Consider the following 17,728-nt stretch of genomic DNA (forward strand, 5'->3'; position numbering starts at 1 on the left):
CTGGCCGTCCCAATACGGCGACCCCAGATTCCGCTAAGGGCGGAACTGGGGTTCGGCCTCCCATTTCCCCATGGGACGCGTTGCTGTGCTCTCTCAAGGTGGTATTTCCGGCCCGCTTTGCGTCACTGTTTCAAGGCCAATGCTCACGACCGGGGTCGTCTGGATTACTGCTTCAGGATTACCGACCGAACTCCTCCCGGCCGTCGGGCTGATTACTGCCGAACCGCTTGACTTGCCTCTGGAAATTCTGTTGTGTCCAGGAGATGCGGCGCTTCAAGTTTGCCAGGTCGTCGTAAAGAACGCCTAGTGGGACTGTCAGAAACGAGCTATCGTCCTGTCGGTAAAGCTGCCGCCTCGCATTCGCCGATGCATCGGTTGGGATCGAATGTCACTCGTAAGTTTCGCGCCTTGGTCTTCGATCTAGAGCTGGGAATGCGATGCCCGCACAGGCTGGGGCTCTAGGATGCTAAACGCGGCTGGGGTGTCATTGTCCCCTGGGAGAGTCGCCAAAAATTGCCAGTGTTTGTTTGCTTTCCAATCTTAGTATAAGTAAGCGCTCTTCCCCCATGATGCGCGCATACTCTGCATAAATCAGCAGCCAACGTCATGTCTCATCGTTCCAAATGATCTCGCTCTGAAAAGAAGCCTCCCAGACCTGCAACACCTACCCCTGATTACCCCTGAACACCTTGAATGACAACCTTAAAGACGCCTTCCTTGGCAGCCTTTACCAATTCGAATGCTTGCTCCGCTTCCTCAAACTTGAACCTGTTGGTGACAAGTTCCTTCACCTTTACCTTGCCAGATGCTACTAGATCGACCGCAGCCGGATACACGCCTGTGGTGTACCGAATAGACCCCTTGATGTTCAGAGCGCGGATACAAGCAGTCGTGATGGGAAAGAGAACGTTCTGAATCTGTGTTAGCCCCATCCAATCGGAGACATGGCAAGAAACTGACCTCTTTACCCATTCCAGCCTGGACATAGGTGCCGCCTTTCTTGGCCGCATAAACGCCCGTCTGAATGCACGGCTCAGCGCCGGTACATTCCAAAACGATGTCTGCACCCTCTCCCAAAGCCGCTATCTCCTTCAATTTGGCTGCGGAGAGCTCCGCCTTCTCTATCGGCTCCTTACCCTCCGCATCGACCTTGGGCGGCGCCATGGTCACACTGCCAGCAAACTGCTTTGCGAAATCCATCCGCGCCTGCGACAAGTCTACCCCAATGACCTTGGCGGCGCCGTACGCTTTTGCGACTGCCTGGCACAGGACACCGATCGGGCCACAGCCAAACACAAGAACCGACTTGCGCGCGACGTTGCCCGCCACCTTCATAATCTGAACTGCGACGGCGACGGGCTCTACCAGCGCGGCCTCTTCAAGATCGACGTGGTCGGGCACTTTGTAGCAATAGTCGCCCGCGACCGAGTAGTACTTTTGCAGTGTGCCGTCCCAGGGCGGCGTCGCGGCGAAAACGGTGTCGGCGCACAGGTTGTACGCGCCGTCGCGGCAAAAGTCGCAGTGCCGGCAGGGCACGCCGGGCTCAATGGCAACCCGGTCGCCCGGCTTGAGGTGCTTGACGGCAGGCCCAATCTTGACTACGACGCCACTAGACTCGTGGCCCAGGATAATGGGCGAAGTGAGGACAAAGTCGCCAATGCGGCCGCGTTGCCAATAGTGAACCTGGGAGCAGTCATTCGTATGCTCCTTCCAATAGTTTCTATGGCTTCATTTTTGAAAAAGGCAATATTTCAATGGATGGACGTACGTCGCTGCCGCAGATGCCCGTGTGCGCGACGTGGACGAGGACATCATGTGGTGAGCGGAATTCGGGGACTGGACGGTCTTCGATTTTGACGTCTTTGACAGCGCGGAGGACAAAGGCTGGGTTCTATCGAACTGTCAGAAGAGCAGTGAGGTGAAATATGGTGGGGATGTACTGGGCCCTGGACAGTCTGAGTAGCCATTTTTCGCGGTCAATCAATGAGGGTCGTAAGTAACCACGAGATTTGTGATTTCAATGAGCAGGGAACAGCAACGAAACAAAAGAAAGGCGCGTCGCTTTCCGGCGGCTGCATGATGTCGTCGTCAATGGTCCCGACTACGGGTTACCTTCCTGGGGCATGTGGGGTGGCCGGGGGATCGTGAGGTGAAGCGGGGCGGGGCAAGTGACGCGGTGCGGAAGCGGGGTGTTGGGGGATCGTCGACAGGTAGGTACTACTGAGGGCGGTGTGGCATGGAACTGACCGACATGGTCGTACTCGTCATTGTTTACTTGACTTCTTGTCTCCAATTCCACTCAAACTCCTTCTTCCTCTCACGCCGCCAACGACAGCTCTTCGCTTCTGCTCTTCACTTTTCCACAGCTTCAGTCGTCAATTGCCTTACTGCCCCACTGCCCAACATGGTTCTCGCTCAGCATCCCGATCCCGCTGCCCCAGTCCTCTCCCACTTCTCGCTCAAGGGCAAAGTCGCAGCCGTGACGGGCGGCGTGCGCGGCATTGGTCTGGCCGTCTCGACCGCCCTGGCCGAAGCCGGAGCCCACGTCGCCATCATCTACACCTCGAGCAAGAATGCGAACGAGGTTGCCGAATCGCTGGCGCAAAAAACAGGCGTCACGACCCGGGCGTACCAATCCTCTGTCCAGGAGCGGGCCACTATCACGGCGACGCTGGAGCAGATTGCCAAGGACTTTGGACGCCTGGATATTGTCGTCGCCAACGCAGGCATTGCTGCTCACCAGCCTGCCGAAGAGGAGAGCGAGCAATCATGGTCCAAGATGATGGGCGTCAACCTCGATGGCGCCATGTGGACGGCCCAAGCGGCTGCCAACATCTTCAAGAAGGCCAAGGCCGCCGGCACCCTCGAGGGTGGCAGCGGGAACATCATCTTCACCGCAAGTGTTTCGGCCGTTCTGGTCAACGTTCCCCAGAAGCAGGCTGCATACAATGCGAGCAAGGCAGCTGTGGTGCATCTGTGCAAGAGCTTGAGCGTCGAGTGGGTTGACTTTGCGCGCGTGAACGCCATTAGCCCCGGTTTCATCGACACAGATAGTAAGTGTGCCTTTTGAAAAGAGAGAAAGAATGTAAAGCTGATGCTGCGCAGTGCTCACTGTGCACCCTGACGAGTGGCGTCAAAAGTGGTATGACATGGTTCCGGGTGGACGATTCAGCGACCCCAACGAGCTCAAGGGCGTAAGTAGTTCATGGGCTTTTTACCAGTCTGGCAAACTTTCTAATTATTGCTCTTCCTCCCCAGGCATACGTCTTCCTGGCCAGCAATGCCAGCAGCTACATGACGGGCGCCAACCTCGTCATTGATGGTGGCTACACCCTCCCTTGAGGTACCTTTGCTTTTGCGAGTTTTGATATCTTTCGTACACGGCCAAAGCACAGCGTCGCATCATGTCGGTTCATTGAATGCGTTTTGCATATCATCGTCGGGCCTAGTGGTTTTCGAGAGCGCTGTTTGGTTTCAGCCACGAGCAATCAGGGCAGGCAAAGAGAAGTATAAAGAGCAGGTTAATGATGGGCAAGTCAAGCAAGCGGACCAAGAACGCCTGTGTATATTCGGTGTTTGTCGGGGGCGTCACCTAGTAGCCCGCATTTGATAACAACTACACTTGCCGTCAATACCTGCAATCTGATATTCGCCTCGCTTTCGTCTTACCCCTGTAGATTGCGTCGACTCCTGACCGGACATACGAGATCAAGGTACCGCAAAATACGTCAAAAACATATCGCAAGGCAAAGGAAAACTGAATAGATACGCAGCCGGCCTGCATTATGAACATGGCATTGGTCTTTGGTTAGTTCGCTGCGTCGTTTGAGTGTCATTGAATCCTTCAGGGGAGTCGATTCCGGCAGATTCGGCGCGGGCAGTCGTCTTTCCCTCTTGCTCGTCATTCGCTCCATGCCATCGCTTCTGGTGCTTTCCTCCCCAACGCCAAAGAATACATACCCGCGCGACGTGCAGCATCGGCTGCAACCCTGCCCAGACCCTCGGCTCGGGCCCGCCTGCCAACCCTTCAATTCCATACACGCATGCTTTGGCCATGCGTGCCTGCGTGCGTGTGTTGTAAGGTGAGTAAGTGACCTGGGGCCAATCAGCGCCAGCCACGCCGTGTCGCGCTGCGCTGCGCTGCGCTCGGTTCGCGCAGCCGAGGGCAGCCTCAACGCGCGCGACGGCGCGAGGCGACGTGTTTGGCGCGGGATGGTGGGGGGGGGAGGGATATACACACACAGATGAGGGTTTGGGGAGGAGGAGGAGGAGGTGGTGGTGGTGGTGATGTGCTGGCAGGCAGGTAGTGTGAGGGACGTGTGTATGCATGTATGTATGTATGCATGTATGTATGTATGTATATGACGTGCATATTCTCGCCGGCGAGGGCCGCCGCTGCCTACATACCTACCTTACTGGACAGCCCGTGCTGCTGGCCCTGCGGTGCTCCAGTCCGTGAGACGTGCTACAAGCTCAAACTGGACCGCAGCTTGCGGGTGAGATATCGCCATCGCTGGGTCTACTGTTGAGACGAGGCTTCTGAATGAAAGTATCGAGCACCACTCGCTTTACAGACGGAATACTGGCTTTTCATGTTGGATTTCTTTTTTAGGGTAGGCAGTATGGATTGATAGATGCCTTTATTTACTTGATGCCCTTGTGTGAATGGTTTCGGAACGAAGACCCGCCTCGGAGGGATGTCCGCCCATTCATGCCAACGCTAACTTGCCATGTGTGCGTGCGTATGACTTCTTCGCTTTCTCTCTCTCTCTCATCGTGTCTAATATTCCGGCAGCGTGCGTGTTTTGAAAAACTCAAATGCTCTTTTCACTTCGTCGCGTGTCGCGCTCGGGCACGTCCTCTCGATGAAGCGGAGGACGTATTCCTGACACGCATCTATCCCGGTCCAGTCTGCAGAGAGTTGCCAGCTAAGTCTGTGGCGCTTCGTTCGTTGAAGACACTACTACTTACAAGGAGAGGGAATGGTGTTTTCCGGGTCATGCGGAAATAACGTTCGCCATATATATCGCCATTTTTGCTCCGTCGACTGGCCCGTCATCCTGTACGGGAGCCGCTTGTCGTGGATCTTGAAGAGGTGGTCTCTGACACAGCACAAGTGAATTAGCAAGAGTTTGGGACGGCACCTAAAGGAAGAATGCCAGGAGAAGATGGTCCAGCTTGATCACTTACTTCAACCTCGAGATGTCCAAAAAAGCTCGCCCGCGACAGGCCGACGATCTGTGTTCGGCGTGCGGCGCCTTCAGGAAATAGGGGCAGCTGATGCGAACTGCGGGCCCTTCGCGCCGCTCCATTGGTGATGTACCCTCTTCTTCTTCTTCTTCGTCTTCTTCGTCTTCTTCGTCTTCTTCTGGCTCCTCTATCCGATTCAGGACTATCTCCTCATACCCCTGATGAGGTTTTCGTCGTCGTCGATGATGTTGTTGTTGTTGTTGTTGAAGCGCAGACGAGGAATTGTGTCTAAGGCTTTCTGCCGTCGCAGGCATATATATCGGCCGCCCAACACCTGGCAACCCGTTGGCATTATGGACGGGCTGGTGATGCGCCTGAACAGCACCAATTGAAGGGAGGGGCGCTTGGTGAGGAGGAGTCGGCCATGCTTGTTGTTGGGTTGGTATACCCCTGGAGCTCTTGTTAGCAGTGCCACAAGCGCTGCAACGGCCAACATCTCAAGACCAACATGAGAGGAGCGGCGGCCTCGAAGCTCCTGGACGATTCATTAAAAGGCGGTTGCCAAGTTGTATTCTGGTTGTAAGGTTGTCCGTAAGTTGAAGCATGAAACACAGGTCCATTTTGAGGAGTCTGATTCGGCACGGCAGCAACTGACGAATATTGACTAAAGTACTGATAATTTTCCATACTGCCGTCCGGAGATTATCGCACTACGGGACGAGCCTGACAAAGTAGCCGGCGGCGGAGGCGGACGAATCGTATCTTGGTATTTTTTGAGGACGCAAAAATAGCTGCTAACGTTCATTAGGATTGAATGGTTGGCCTGATGATGCTGAAACTGGCGGGCGGCTGTGCGTCTAAGGATCAATCAGTCAGGCACTGAAACAAAAGGGCGAGTGCAACACGCCTTTATCGAGCAACCAGAGGTCGGACATGTTGCCAGGGCATGCAAGGCCAACGGTTTCTCCCCATGAGGCGTTGAGGCGAGTGAGCGGGTGCGCAGGATTGCTGCACCATGGGCCATCCAACGACGTGGAGGGCGCCGTTGGGGGCATGTTTGCACAAAGACAGAGAGTCGGTTTTGCGCACAAAGAGGGTTGACCGGCGCCCACACATCAAGAAGACCAGGACGTCGGCCGTCAGCATGTTGGGCGGTGTGTCGGCTGTATGGATATAAAAAGGTAGGGCGGTAGACCAAGAAGGTTGTGTCAGGCTGAAGTCCGCTGCATTGCTGCTGCTACGCCGCAACAGTCAACCATGCACTCCGATCTACGTCCCGCCGCGAGCCCGCTGCTCGACTCTTACGCCGTACAGCCAGCGGCGAAGCGCGCAGCCGCGCAATATGGACACGGCTCAGGCGCGCGCAAACGAAGTCATTGTCGCTGCTATCTGGAAGCCTCTGTCAGCTTGATCTGGGCGGCCCAAGTTCCCGGTTTTTTCGTTACAGCATCAGAGGTGTGATCCTCCTCGGTTGTCGCCGGTCATGGGCTCCGTATCACTGGCTGCCCTTGGTATTTCTGCCTCTAGCAGACAGCTTGACCCGCTCGAGCGGTCTTGTAGGGCTGCGACTCGGAATTGTTTGTCGAGGAATGGCGGATGGTCGTGGTTTCGGTCGGCGCCCTCCATAGGCAGTTGATGCGCACGATCTCGTAGCTGCCTGCCGTTGTGCGTATACCGAGTCTTAGTACTTGGTAAGGCTTTGTGCGCAAGTGCGCATGGTGTTTGGCAGTCCGCAATCTTTCACGCAAGACCACTGTCCAAGCAATAACATGCCGCCACCAGAGAAATACGCAAAGCAAAGAGCCCCAAATCTCCAGCTAAGTGTCAGATGAAGCCATAAGTAGCTCGATGGACATGAGCAGCTGCATCATGCGCACTTCGAGTACAACACCCTTATTCTCTTTACTTTCTTAAGCCGTCAAGGTCCTTGCTCAAGTTCGTCATGTTCCCTCTCGAAAGCAATGATTCGCCGCCAGCCGACTCGGATTATGCCGTATTTTACTGTTGTCGCTGCGATTTCGGTCCAATGATAATCGTCCTCTATCCCGCCTGTATCAACTGCAACCATGCCCGGGATAGCGGCTGTGCAACAGCGGGAACCACTGCGAACCACCGAATGGGAAATAAGGTAAAGGCCATACCCAAACGCGGTGGTGTGAAAGATGAAGTTGACTTCTCCTGGTACGTCTTCGTTGATAACGTCTTATGCAGATGTAGCGCTGATGCTAACATCAAGAGGGAGGCAGATTTGCGATTTGAGATATACTCCAAGAAATGTTAGCGGGGGTTCTTTTGAGGTCCAGAAAAGCCAACAAGTCTTGGAGGGCTTTGTGGTTGGGGATGGACAGCGGATGCGTCATTCAAAATCAAGAAAGGGGCGAAGAAATATCATTCCGAGCGGACAAAACAGGATTTCGTGATGGGAACGTTTCGTCTGTAGTATTGTTGCGGCGAAAGTGGCGCATGGAAATTGCAGAACTCGTTGTTGAGAAAAGATAGAGTGAGGGCTAGTCAATTTTGACCATATCCAGTGCCATGCCTGACATCTCCATCCCTAGATTGTGCCAAAGTCCTGGAATATCGTGGATGTTGAAAAAGACTAAGAAGACTTAAGGGGTACTGTTACAGAGGATGCTGACTCCTTGGAAGATAGAGCAGCAGTGCTGGTAAGATATTTTAACCATTTGTGAAAGAGATCAGATCGTTTCCATAAAAGCGAGTAGAAGAGGACAGAAAAATTCCATGACGCGCCTTTTCTCATCAGAAGTTTCTCCAATATTCAGCCTTGAAGTCGTTCATGCCAGAAAACGCCGGGCCATCGTCTAAAAAGGAAGCAAACTCCGAGAGGCTGCCTACGTCATCTGTTAAATCTGCACTTGGGACAAGTCCGCTGGGAGTCGATACAGCAGAAGCCGCCTGTGTCGTATAAGTCACCGCTTGGGTGCTACTTTGTATGGAATGTTCAGGCAACTCCGAGTGTGTTCTGATGACTTCAGGTGAGAGATTGAGGTCATCAAGAGGGTTTTGGAACGATCCACACCCCCTAAAACTCGAAAAAGGCCGAGTTGGCTGCAGCGCTCCGGAATTTTTAAGGAGTCGGGCGTCTGCCGGGTCGTCCGGGGGAGTTATTGGTGTGTTACCGTTGTTTCCAAGACCCGTCGATTCAGAGGTTGAGTTCAGAGATGGATTCTGCGTCTGGGTCGCCGGAGCGTTGGCCCAATTGAAATTGACTTCATCTGCTCTGATAGAGACACCATCTATCGTAAGAGGTTGTGGCATAAGATCGACTGGTGCAGTGTGCCACCCAAGCGTTGATCCCATTCGAATTACCAGAGCCTCTGGCGTTTGGTCTGCCGTTGGTAATCCTCCAGATAATCGATTGGTCTCTGAACCGACTGTCTCCAATCTGGGTCCCGTAGAATGTTGCCTCTGATCTGCTTGTGAATCTTCGAAAGGCGTCAAATCTTGGATCGGTCCCTGAGTGTCTGAAACAAATGCCGCAAAAAGCTGCTCTCGGAGATTTCGAATTATGCCAGGGACTTGATTCCTCAGAGTCTGCTCAATCGCTTGCATTTCTCTATTCAACGTGTCTTCGAGCGTTTGGCGGAAAATTCGTGGCAATTCATCCAGCAAAGTTTGTTCCCAGCGAGAGAAGTCGATAGGGCGGGAGGCGGTCGAATCACCAGAATCTTGATCTAGAATTAGGATCAGCATTCGGACCTTCAAAAAATCGACTCCGTCATGACGAAACTCACATGGCGATGGTACTTCAGCGCCATCAGGAAACAGGATGCGATAAATAGCCCTCCATTTCTCTTCTTCGGATTTTACCCCTGCTACTCTTTTTTTACACCTCAGTTACCGCTCTTGGTCCACGCCAAAGCCTTCTATATTTTGGTGATAACGAACTTCAAGGTATCTTGTGGGCTGGTTGATATGTGTATCCAGGCCATCCTGACTTTCGAATCGCGCGTAGCATCGTGGGCATGCAGTAGGGCGCCTGTGGACACGATGGAGATGTTCCCTAAACGAATAGGTCAGAGTAGTGCTCAATAAGAGAAGATTTTGCAAGAAGTGAAGATACGAACTTCAATCGCGACACACTGGAAAATCCAGGGTACACGCATGACGGTGCCTTGGGTGTTCCACCTCTGGATCTTTTGTGTTATGGACATGCGAGCTTTTTTTTTCAGTGTTTTCAGAGCTTGAAGAATCCAGGACGTTGTTGTCACGACGTTTTTTGCCACCAGATCCATCTCCTTCGTCATTGTTTCGACGTTTTTGCCCCTTTGAAGACTCTCTTCCGCGCTTGTTACTTGTCGTAGATGTCGATGGTATCCGAGCCCCGTGATTTCCTGACGCCGGCGACTGAGACGTTGAGCCCCGCGAAGTTGCCAGTTCCTGCCATTGTTTGAGTAGAGATCGATGTGTGGAAGTCTCCTGCTCATTCTGTATTTCATCACCGCTTTCCAACTTAATGGGTGAATTATCGATATTCGATTCGCAAGAGGGTGAACCATCAGATTCTGAGGTTCCCTCAGAGGAGTCTTCATATTCTGACTGATATTCTTCATAGAAAAGGTCGGTCTCAAAGTCTGTAAAGATGCGACCAGCGATCTCCTTTGTAGAGATACCGAGCATTTGATGCGGGTGAGAGCGTGAAGGAGAACGTCCAACGTTTGCATTCGCCAAGGGCATTTGTTTGGCAATATCCCAATTCGAATTGGCCATTGGAGGAGTCGATATTTCAACACGCATTGAGCCATCGTTGGATGGTGGCCTGGGGCTGAAGCTCTGGCTGAAAAAGCCATCGCCAGCGCGAATCAAGTCGATTGAGGGGTCCCGAGCGTCAAAGTTGCTGGCCACTGGCTCACCAGCGCTTTCATTCCCGCCGGCATCATATTTCGGCGTTCGCAGCACGCTTTTCGTAACTGGGCGGCGCCATCTGGAGAATCGCGACACAGGCCATTCGGCGAAGATTCGTTTCTGTTGTGGATCAGGTGAATGCACATTCGACACGTTCTTTCCTTCTGCTTTTTTGAAGGTTTGTCGGTGCTTGCGAAGAAACCTGTCCTGTGACTCTGTGGCATCTACTGGCGGGATGCCTTGCCCCATATCCGGAGATGGATTCGGAGTTGGGAGATGCCCAAGCCCAGCATTTTGAGGAGCATCAGATATCATTCTGAACCCCTTTCCAAGCCCAAAAGGCGAACTTTTGACGCGTGGGTGACGGTGGAGACCCTCGGCAGTCTTCTCATGGTCATAGTTCAGCTCAAGACCATAGTCCAGTCCTGGTTTTCGCAAGGGCACTGGTGACTCAAGATCCGACGCCTCGAAGAACGGCGGTAGGTCTCTCGAGTCAAACCAGCCATGTAAGTTGCCAGGCAGTAATCGTGAGCGTGTTCCATCGCGTTTGTGTGGTTCAATTTTTGGCGAGGCCTCAGTGTCTGGCTGAGGCTGGCTCCAGGAAGACTCGCAAGATGTCGGGAATTGCGTTGGCATATTTGGATGCGATGGACGGCAAGTGAAGGTGTTGCAACGAAGGCTTTAGACGGAAGGGCATCGCCGAATAATGCTGCGAATGACGAGTAACGGTTGAAAAAATGACAAAGGATCGGGAATTGGAGCTTTATAATCCACCTTCGGCGCGAGGTGTGAAATACGCAAGGTGGAGGGAAAGCCAGGCTGAGGTGGACGGCGGGCTCATAAAGGCGACGGGAGGCCTTCGAAAAAAACGCAGTTGCGCAAAACCCCTGCTGCTTGGGAAAGCGCTGCGGGCGCGTCAGCCTCAGCCCCCGACTCACTTGAGCCTCTCCGGCCAGGCAGAGCTACCTCTTGACCCAATTGATGAGCAGGATTTCTGCCCCAATTGACTGTAACTGTAGTGTTGTGCAAAACAAAATGCGCCCTCTGCGTTGTCCGTCCTAATTGAGGCGCACTGCCTTACAAAGACACCGAAGAAAGGACATGTTGCTTCTGCATCAGAAGCAGACGAAGGTGGAGCATTCATTTCCTGAAGCTTATCTGCTTTCAGAATATCAAGCTGCCGCGAATTTCGAGGTCGACAAGAGGTGGTTACTGGTGTCGAACAGCCCCGACAGCACTGATGCCACCCTCAGGTCCTCGGGGCTGTTAGCAGCGTGCTCGGCTTTGCCGATGCTTCCAGTGAGATGCCAACAATCTCTACATCTCAAGAAAGCTCATCTGCCACTGGGCAGTCGCTTTGAAATTTTGTGAGCCACTATTCCAACGTGGCCAAAGTCACAATTCAAGGAGCATCCGCATGAATATCTCCAAGATTGAACGTAAATCAGCAATCGTTGCAGTAGTCATTCTGCAAGCCCTCGGCATAAGCCTCAAGGAATTGCGCGCCGACATATGATGTCCTCTCGATCATGTCAAGCAGAGCTTAGAACTCGGGGAGCGTTCGGCGCGGTGGTCGGACGGGCATCTCGTTAATTGTGCCAGCATCTTCCCTTTTTGGCGTCAATGATGGCATTGTACCAGCGCTACTCGATGGTGGTGTTTGCGCCAAGAGACCCGGCGGTTCCGTTGGAATGCCAGAGGGTAGGTCTGACCCGGGTTGAGAGGATGGCGGCGGTGTGGGCTGGATAACTCGTCCAATCTCCTCGAGCGACTTCTTCGAATTTGAAGGAGAAAGAGTGGCTCGTTGCATAGGCTGACGGGGATTAAGTTGCGACGAGCCAGGCGGAGTCGGAAGATCGTCTTCATCCTCTTCATGCAGAATTTTTAGAGAGCATTTTGGGCCAGATGTCTGATGAACGGATGGAGCATCCGCAGGACCCGGACAATCGTGAGTTTCTACCACTTCGTTCGGACCAGGGCTGTAATGCACGATATCCAACAATCGCTGCCACATGTCGTATGAAGCCTCTGTTAGGTCTTCCCCTTTGGTGACCAGCAACATTACCAAGGAAAAATCGGATGCATTTTCAGAAGAGTACACTGGATTCTCCCGGCTCTTCTTCCCTCCCGGCACCTGATCCAGGTCCTCGACGAAAGGCTCGTAAATTCCTAATTGGAAATTCACCTCCCACGTCATCTCTTGATTCCGCTCCAGCAGAGCGAGAGGCATTCGTCCCTTTTCCCAGGACAACCTCTCAGCGACCAAGAACAATCTTCGCCTATGGGTCGAAGGGGGAGGTCGGCGTTGACGACACATCGGACAGGAAAAATGATGAGACGAAGCGTTGTCCTGTGTTTGGCGCAACAATGCCCACGAATCGAATGGCATCAGGCCCAATGGATAAGGGACATGATGGAAGTTTTTACCAACACCGGAATCTCGGTGGTTCGCATGTTGAATTTGAGGCCTGTATTCAATTCGAGCGTAGCAGGGTTTCTTTGGAGCCGGTTGGGTAGCTGCGGGTGTTTGGGAAATTGGACCTTGATCGCTGGCGAAGTCGTCGAATCCTCGTTTCGAGTTTGGCATGGCTAACGGCGAATGGCGTCCACTGGCTTGGGCGCAATTGGAATTCTGACGCGACGATGCGAAAGCGAGTGACGCGTGAAGCCGTTAGCACGTTGGGCAGGGGCAGGGAGACGCGTAGTGCCAGAAAACTGAAGCTTCGGTCGCCTGCTGGCGCAAGCTTCAACCGCGGCCGCTAACTTGAGCTGTCAAAAAAGTAGATGACCCGTTCCTCATCACCACATCTTTCGATACCAAACCTTGCAATTGCAAGCCATGATGAAGGCGCCATCGAACTCCTTTTCCGCATGTGCGTCCTGCCGCCACAAGGTTCTCAGGTCCATCCATGGCGTCAACCAGCGCAATCCCGGCTTCCGTCGCGCGTACGTCAGACCCTCGACCGCGCCGAAACCGCAACTAGACATGAAGCATATCCGCCTGAGCCCTGGACTCTACGAGCAAAGTTGCATCGATCGCAACTACAAGGCGCAGAGTAAAAATGCCTGGAAGGTGCTCGAGCTCTTCGAACAGTGGAAGGCCTGTCAGGTTGATGCCCGCCAGCTCCGCGAGAGAGGCAACGTGCTGCGCCGCCTGCTCGCAAACGTCGCATCGCGCAGCGGTGAAATTCAGACGGACCCCGACATGGACAAGAACGCGCTACTCGCCGAAGGCAAAGAGATCAAGGAGAAGCTGAGCAGCATCGAGGCAAAAGAGAAGGAGCTTGTGGAGCAGATGGACAGCCTGGCGCTAGAACTGCCCAATCTCACCAGTCGACACACGCCTGTAGGCACGGAGCCAGATGTCATTGGCTACATCAACAAACACCCATCAATCGACTCGGACTCGACGGACCGGGTGTGGCGATCTCATGTATACATTGGCTCAGAACTGGGGTTGCTGGACTTTGCAGGAGCCGCCACAAGTTCCGGATACGGGTGGTATTATCTGCTGGACGAAGGCGCGCTGTTGGAGCAAGCTCTTATTCAGTTTGCGCTTTCTGTCGCCCGAAAAAGGGGCTGGAAAGCTGTTTCGCCTCCGTCAATGGTCTACTCGCACATTGCCGCTGCCTGCGGATTCCAGCCGCGTGACCAGAACGGAGAGCAGCAAATTTATGCAATCGAGCAAGCGGAAAAGGACAAGGCAAAGCCTCCCATGGTCCTCGCCGGCACCGCAGAGATTCCCTTGGCAGGCCTGAAAGCAGGTCAGAACATGGAGGATGTAGACCTCCCTCTCAAGCTGGTTGGCGTCAATCGATGCTACCGCGCCGAAGCGGGCGGAAGAGGTACGGATACAAAGGGGTTGTACAGGGTTCACGAGTTCACCAAGGTGGAGATGTTTGCCTGGACGTTACCTGACACGACCGAAGGTGAGACTTTTGCCGAGGAGCAAAAGTCGTACTCGGAACCCATCTTCATTGAGATGCTTGACATCCAAAAGGAGATTTTGGAAAGCCTTGGTCTCCATTGCCGCATCTTGGAAATGCCATCAACAGACTTGGGAGCTAGCGCCACCAGAAAACGAGACATTGAAGCCTTCTTCCCATCTCGCATCGAAAAGGACGGCGGATGGGGTGAGGTTACATCGACTTCGATGTGCACGGACTACCAGAGCCGCCGGCTGCAGACCAAGGTCCGCCTGGAAAAGGCCGGCCGCAAGCTGGAATTCCCATTCACCCTCAATGGCACTGCATTGGCGGTGCCACGTGTGCTAGCCGCCATTCTTGAAAACAACTGGGATGACAAGAAGATGAATGTCACGATTCCCAAGGTCCTTCGACCGTGGATGGGTGGAATTGAAGTGATTGAGAGCAAGAAGAAGCAGACGGAGAGGGTGCAGTAAACCCGGCGGCCATTGTGCTTGCAACATTTTCACAGGGGAGCGGTCGATGCGTTGGTCAATGCAGCCCACAGCAGCGGTGACTACCAGTGAGGTGGAGGCGGAAGCAAGTCCCGGAGGCCGCGCCTTTACTCATCGGAGTAGATTCCATGGATTGGGGTGGACATGTTGCGGTAGACCCTGGGGCTTGTTCCAATACAAACCGTCCGACGGTAATGGATCGAGCAAACAAGAGCAGGTCAGGGTCCAAAAGCAATCCGCACGAAAAGAAAAGGGCTTATCGAGAAGTTCCGTGGGTGCTTTTGCCACGACCAGACGATGACGACTTTGCACCCGACGTCTGCATGTGCAGGTAGAGAGCCGTAGCAGCATGGACCGGGTTGATAAGCAGCAATTCGGAACCACGTTCCAGTTCAATCCTCTGCCATGCTCAACATGATGCAATGTTCACAACGGCCGACTGACTTGGCACTATCAGGTACAGACGAGGCGGCCAGGCCCAATCACTTTGGACGGCAAGACGGTTGGCTGCTTGGAGACGGACCATTGAGTCGAAGGATGCACCCGCGAACAACGAGTGGTGAGGCATGAGGAGGTGGAGAAGCACGGGAGTCGGACTGGGGCGGGCTGCATGCGTCGGGCTGGCTGTCTGACCACGTCTCAAAGCTTGGCGGGATGCTGGCGGTGGATGGTCGGAGAGAGGGCGACTTTGGGGTGGGCAGCTGCATGCGGCTGGCGAAACAAGAGAATCACGGTAGGTATGATAGGTCACGCGTGGGGTTCCTGGCCTCTGCGCAAGCTTCCCCCGGCCATCCAACCCCCCCAAAAAAAAACATGGTGCAGCCACGACCACGACCACGACTGCTGCATCCCCAAGCCTCGCCTTCTCCCAAACACAACCTCTCTCACCCTCTGCCCATGCCCGTCCTCGTCCGCCATTCTTGACCGAGCCATCTGAGCTCCCGCTCGCCCCAGATGGTGTCGTACCCAGACACGGTCCAGGATCGCTCAGCCGTCGTCGTCGTCCGCGCCAGTTCGCGCGCTCCATCCGTCGCGTCGTCGTCGCGTGCCTCGACCTCTCGCCGGCACCACCGCCACCAGCGATCTTCTCAGCCCGCTGGCTCCACCTACCAGCCGCAAAATGAATTCCCCGTCTTCACCCACACCGGCGACGTCGAAATCATCATCACCTCGAATCCTCATGCTCGCAGGGCCAGTTCCGGTCATGTCGGCCCCTACGCCAATTCCCAAGCGCCGCGGAGAGAGCAGAGATATCTGCTGCACAGGTTGATCTTGACCCAGGCCAGCGGCTTCTTCGAGGCTGGCACAAGCGAGGAATGGAGTCGCGCCCAGGCAGAGGTCCGTCCGCCCCCCAGTTCCAGTGCGCTGGCGCGCATGCCTGCCGGCCCCGCCGCCGCGGACGAGGGTGCGAGGAAGAAGAGGTGGAGGTATGAGCTCGACTGGGGCGAGCATGGCGACGAGATGCCCATGCTGCTGCAAAAGGTACGTTGCGCAATTACAAATTGTTTGCCGTCTGACCAAGTACACAGGATGCCGCGCCCTCGCCTACACCGCATACGGAGCATGCGCCGCTGCCACCACCCGTCCACAACAAACCTGCTCCGCCGACCAATGGATTCTTCAGGACCATGGCAAACTTCTCGAGTCTCAACATTGGCCATCACTCTGCCCCTCCACTTGCAAGTGACGTGGATGAGGACATTTTCCGCGACTACGACAATTTGTTTCGCATCTTTTACAATTACCCGCCTTCTCTGGACTCTGTCAACATTGCTCAAGCCTACGTAGAATGCAAGACCCTTCTTCAGCTTGCCGACATGTACGACGCTCTGGATGTGATTGGACCCCGCATAGACCACCATCTTCTCCGCTTCCAAGGTCGCCTCTTCAAGCAGATAGCCAAATACCCGCCCTCCTACCTCAAGCTTGGCTTTCTCGCGCGCAGCCGTGTCATTTATGCCGAAGCTATGATCCATGTCGTTGGCCAATGGCCGGTTGGCGCCACCCAGCTCCGAGGCCAGGTCCCTGAATCGCTTATGGAAGTGATTGAAGACAAAGCCGACGAATTGGAAGAGCTGAAAACTAAAATCGAGACCAAGCTTTTCAAGCTGACCCTCACCACGTCGCGAGGCGAGCGCGTAACCCCTAGCAACTCGTGGCTTGACTGGATGGCCATGTCTCTTTTTCGTCAATGGCTCGCCGAAAACACGACCCGCCCGCCGGCACCCATCTTGAAAGATCCCTCCACACAGCGCTCATCCCGGGCCACGGCGAACCCTGGAGCTCGCAGCTCTCTCAGCCTTGCCACCTTTGGCGCCGCCGGTAGCGGCACACGAGGGGCGCACGCGGCCCGCAGCGGGAACCCGCGGGGAAACGGGAGCGTTGTCTCTAGCACCCACCACAGCTGCGCCACGTCTTCGGCGCTATCCCACGTCTCGGCCTCGGACGCGCCTCCGTCGACTACCTTTGCCGCTTCCTCGTCGAATCAGCCCCTCAACACAGGCCGCGTCTTTCGTCTCATTGGCATGGGCGGCGATGCGTACCTGACGCATGACGAACTCAAGCGCTTCTTGAAACTGAGTCCGGAGCTGTATACACGTGACAATTTGCGTAGATTCGAGAGGAGAGTGGAGATGGTGAAGAATCTGGCGGCAGACGCGGTCAAACCGCTCATGCGGAACTATTTGGAATTGGATCTGGGAGCAAGTGGGGTGGCCAGCGTGCCGTATCTGACGTGCACGCGGGTCGAGGAGGGAGATTTTGTGTGGGATGACTGAAAAGCAAAGAGATGGGCTTTGCTTTGGCGGTGAACGAACGGCTCTGTCTCACCCCCTCCCCATCTTTTCCTCCCATTCGCTTCGTCTTTTTCATGCTTACCTTATACCCCTTTACTTTCTTTTCCTCCTTCTGGGTCCTTCCCCATTTCTTCTTTTCGGGATAAATAACTTGCCTTGTGCATCTCTTCTTTCCTTTTCTTTCACGCCCTGCATTGCATGGAACGAGTCACGAATCTTTCCTTTCTCTTATCCTACTACCTTTATCATTCTTTTCTGACGCCCGTCTTTTTTTCCTCGAATCTTTTGTTACCACTACAACTTTTACCTCTTGAGTCGCTGGCGCGCTAGTACTACGAGGAAGCTTGCACGCACGCAGTGTGGCTTCGAAACGTCGGAACGGCTAATGAATGGGCAACGGGAAACGGATCATGGAAACTTGGTTGCAATTGACGGGTGGAGGGAGGAGAAAGACGCA

At 54.3% G+C, this 17,728-nt stretch overlaps 8 protein-coding genes across 8 annotated transcripts; 3 read left to right on the forward strand and 5 right to left on the reverse strand.

Moving 5' to 3' along the window:
• Nucleotides 1-452: 452 nt before the first annotated feature.
• IWZ02DRAFT_315516 (chaperonin 10-like protein) lies at nucleotides 453-2,199 on the reverse strand. The gene is made up of 4 exons (XM_066764125.1): nucleotides 1,941-2,199; nucleotides 1,769-1,891; nucleotides 961-1,683; nucleotides 453-911 (listed from the first exon to the last, which is right to left on the reverse strand). The coding sequence occupies exons 1-4, from the start codon at nucleotides 1,965-1,967 to the stop codon at nucleotides 675-677; spliced, it is 1,110 nt and encodes a 369-aa protein (XP_066621318.1). The 5' UTR covers nucleotides 1,968-2,199; the 3' UTR covers nucleotides 453-674.
• Nucleotides 2,200-2,404: 205 nt separating this feature from the next.
• Nucleotides 2,405-3,342, forward strand: IWZ02DRAFT_380666 (uncharacterized protein; the record flags this gene model as incomplete). Its single annotated transcript, XM_066765119.1, has 3 exons — nucleotides 2,405-3,053; nucleotides 3,106-3,194; nucleotides 3,259-3,342. 3 exons carry the CDS (start codon nucleotides 2,405-2,407, stop codon nucleotides 3,340-3,342), a joined length of 822 nt encoding a protein of 273 aa, XP_066621319.1.
• A 1,438-nt stretch (nucleotides 3,343-4,780) lies between these two features.
• Nucleotides 4,781-6,346, reverse strand: IWZ02DRAFT_522463 (uncharacterized protein; the record flags this gene model as incomplete). Its single annotated transcript, XM_066770838.1, has 4 exons — nucleotides 5,699-6,346; nucleotides 5,191-5,670; nucleotides 4,972-5,102; nucleotides 4,781-4,911 (listed from the first exon to the last, which is right to left on the reverse strand). Exons 1-4 carry the CDS (start codon nucleotides 5,875-5,877, stop codon nucleotides 4,781-4,783), a joined length of 921 nt encoding a protein of 306 aa, XP_066621320.1. The 5' UTR covers nucleotides 5,878-6,346.
• A 1,604-nt stretch (nucleotides 6,347-7,950) lies between these two features.
• IWZ02DRAFT_434680 (uncharacterized protein) lies at nucleotides 7,951-8,904 on the reverse strand (the record flags this gene model as incomplete). The annotated part of the gene is made up of 1 exon (XM_066766382.1): nucleotides 7,951-8,904. The coding sequence occupies one exon, from the start codon at nucleotides 8,902-8,904 to the stop codon at nucleotides 7,951-7,953; it is 954 nt and encodes a 317-aa protein (XP_066621321.1).
• A 115-nt stretch (nucleotides 8,905-9,019) lies between these two features.
• Nucleotides 9,020-10,876, reverse strand: IWZ02DRAFT_315580 (uncharacterized protein). The gene is made up of 2 exons (XM_066764128.1): nucleotides 9,279-10,876; nucleotides 9,020-9,214 (listed from the first exon to the last, which is right to left on the reverse strand). The coding sequence occupies exon 1, from the start codon at nucleotides 10,690-10,692 to the stop codon at nucleotides 9,280-9,282; it is 1,413 nt and encodes a 470-aa protein (XP_066621322.1). The 5' UTR covers nucleotides 10,693-10,876; the 3' UTR covers nucleotides 9,020-9,214; nucleotide 9,279.
• Nucleotides 10,877-11,599: 723 nt separating this feature from the next.
• IWZ02DRAFT_434682 (uncharacterized protein) lies at nucleotides 11,600-12,286 on the reverse strand (the record flags this gene model as incomplete). The annotated part of the gene is made up of 1 exon (XM_066766383.1): nucleotides 11,600-12,286. The coding sequence occupies one exon, from the start codon at nucleotides 12,284-12,286 to the stop codon at nucleotides 11,600-11,602; it is 687 nt and encodes a 228-aa protein (XP_066621323.1).
• Nucleotides 12,287-12,812: 526 nt separating this feature from the next.
• Nucleotides 12,813-14,708, forward strand: IWZ02DRAFT_315648 (seryl-tRNA synthetase). The gene has a single exon (XM_066764129.1). The coding sequence runs from the start codon at nucleotides 12,896-12,898 to the stop codon at nucleotides 14,456-14,458; it is 1,563 nt and encodes a 520-aa protein (XP_066621324.1). The 5' UTR covers nucleotides 12,813-12,895; the 3' UTR covers nucleotides 14,459-14,708.
• A 599-nt stretch (nucleotides 14,709-15,307) lies between these two features.
• IWZ02DRAFT_315650 (uncharacterized protein) lies at nucleotides 15,308-17,457 on the forward strand. Its single transcript, XM_066764130.1, has 2 exons — nucleotides 15,308-15,958; nucleotides 16,006-17,457. The coding sequence occupies exons 1-2, from the start codon at nucleotides 15,431-15,433 to the stop codon at nucleotides 17,251-17,253; spliced, it is 1,776 nt and encodes a 591-aa protein (XP_066621325.1). The 5' UTR covers nucleotides 15,308-15,430; the 3' UTR covers nucleotides 17,254-17,457.
• Nucleotides 17,458-17,728: the final 271 nt, after the last annotated feature.

This window comes from Phyllosticta citriasiana, assembly GCF_038021145.1.
Source record: "Phyllosticta citriasiana strain CBS 120426 chromosome Unknown IWZ02scaffold_9, whole genome shotgun sequence".
NCBI classification, from domain to species: domain Eukaryota; kingdom Fungi; phylum Ascomycota; class Dothideomycetes; order Botryosphaeriales; family Phyllostictaceae; genus Phyllosticta; species Phyllosticta citriasiana.

Excerpts from the sequence above, each read along its gene's own strand:
- IWZ02DRAFT_315516 (XM_066764125.1), bottom strand. The coding sequence starts at position 1,967 with ATGGCTACTCAGACTGTCCAGGGCCCA. Across the intron at positions 1,684-1,768 it reads CGGGCATCTGCGGCAGCGAC|GTTCACTATTGGCAACGCGG; the intron begins GTACGTCCATCC and ends GACTGCTCCCAG. Across the intron at positions 912-960 it reads AGGCTGGAATGGGTAAAGAG|AACGTTCTCTTTCCCATCAC; the intron begins GTCAGTTTCTTG and ends ACACAGATTCAG.
- IWZ02DRAFT_315580 (XM_066764128.1), bottom strand. The coding sequence starts at position 10,692 with ATGCCAACGCAATTCCCGACATCTTGCGAGTCTTCCTGGAGCCAGCCT.
- IWZ02DRAFT_315648 (XM_066764129.1), top strand. The coding sequence starts at position 12,896 with ATGATGAAGGCGCCATCGAACTCCTTTTCCGCATGTGCGTCCTGCCGC.
- IWZ02DRAFT_315650 (XM_066764130.1), top strand. The coding sequence starts at position 15,431 with ATGGTGTCGTACCCAGACACGGTCCAGGATCGCTCAGCCGTCGTCGTC. Across the intron at positions 15,959-16,005 it reads TGCCCATGCTGCTGCAAAAG|GATGCCGCGCCCTCGCCTAC; the intron begins GTACGTTGCGCA and ends CCAAGTACACAG.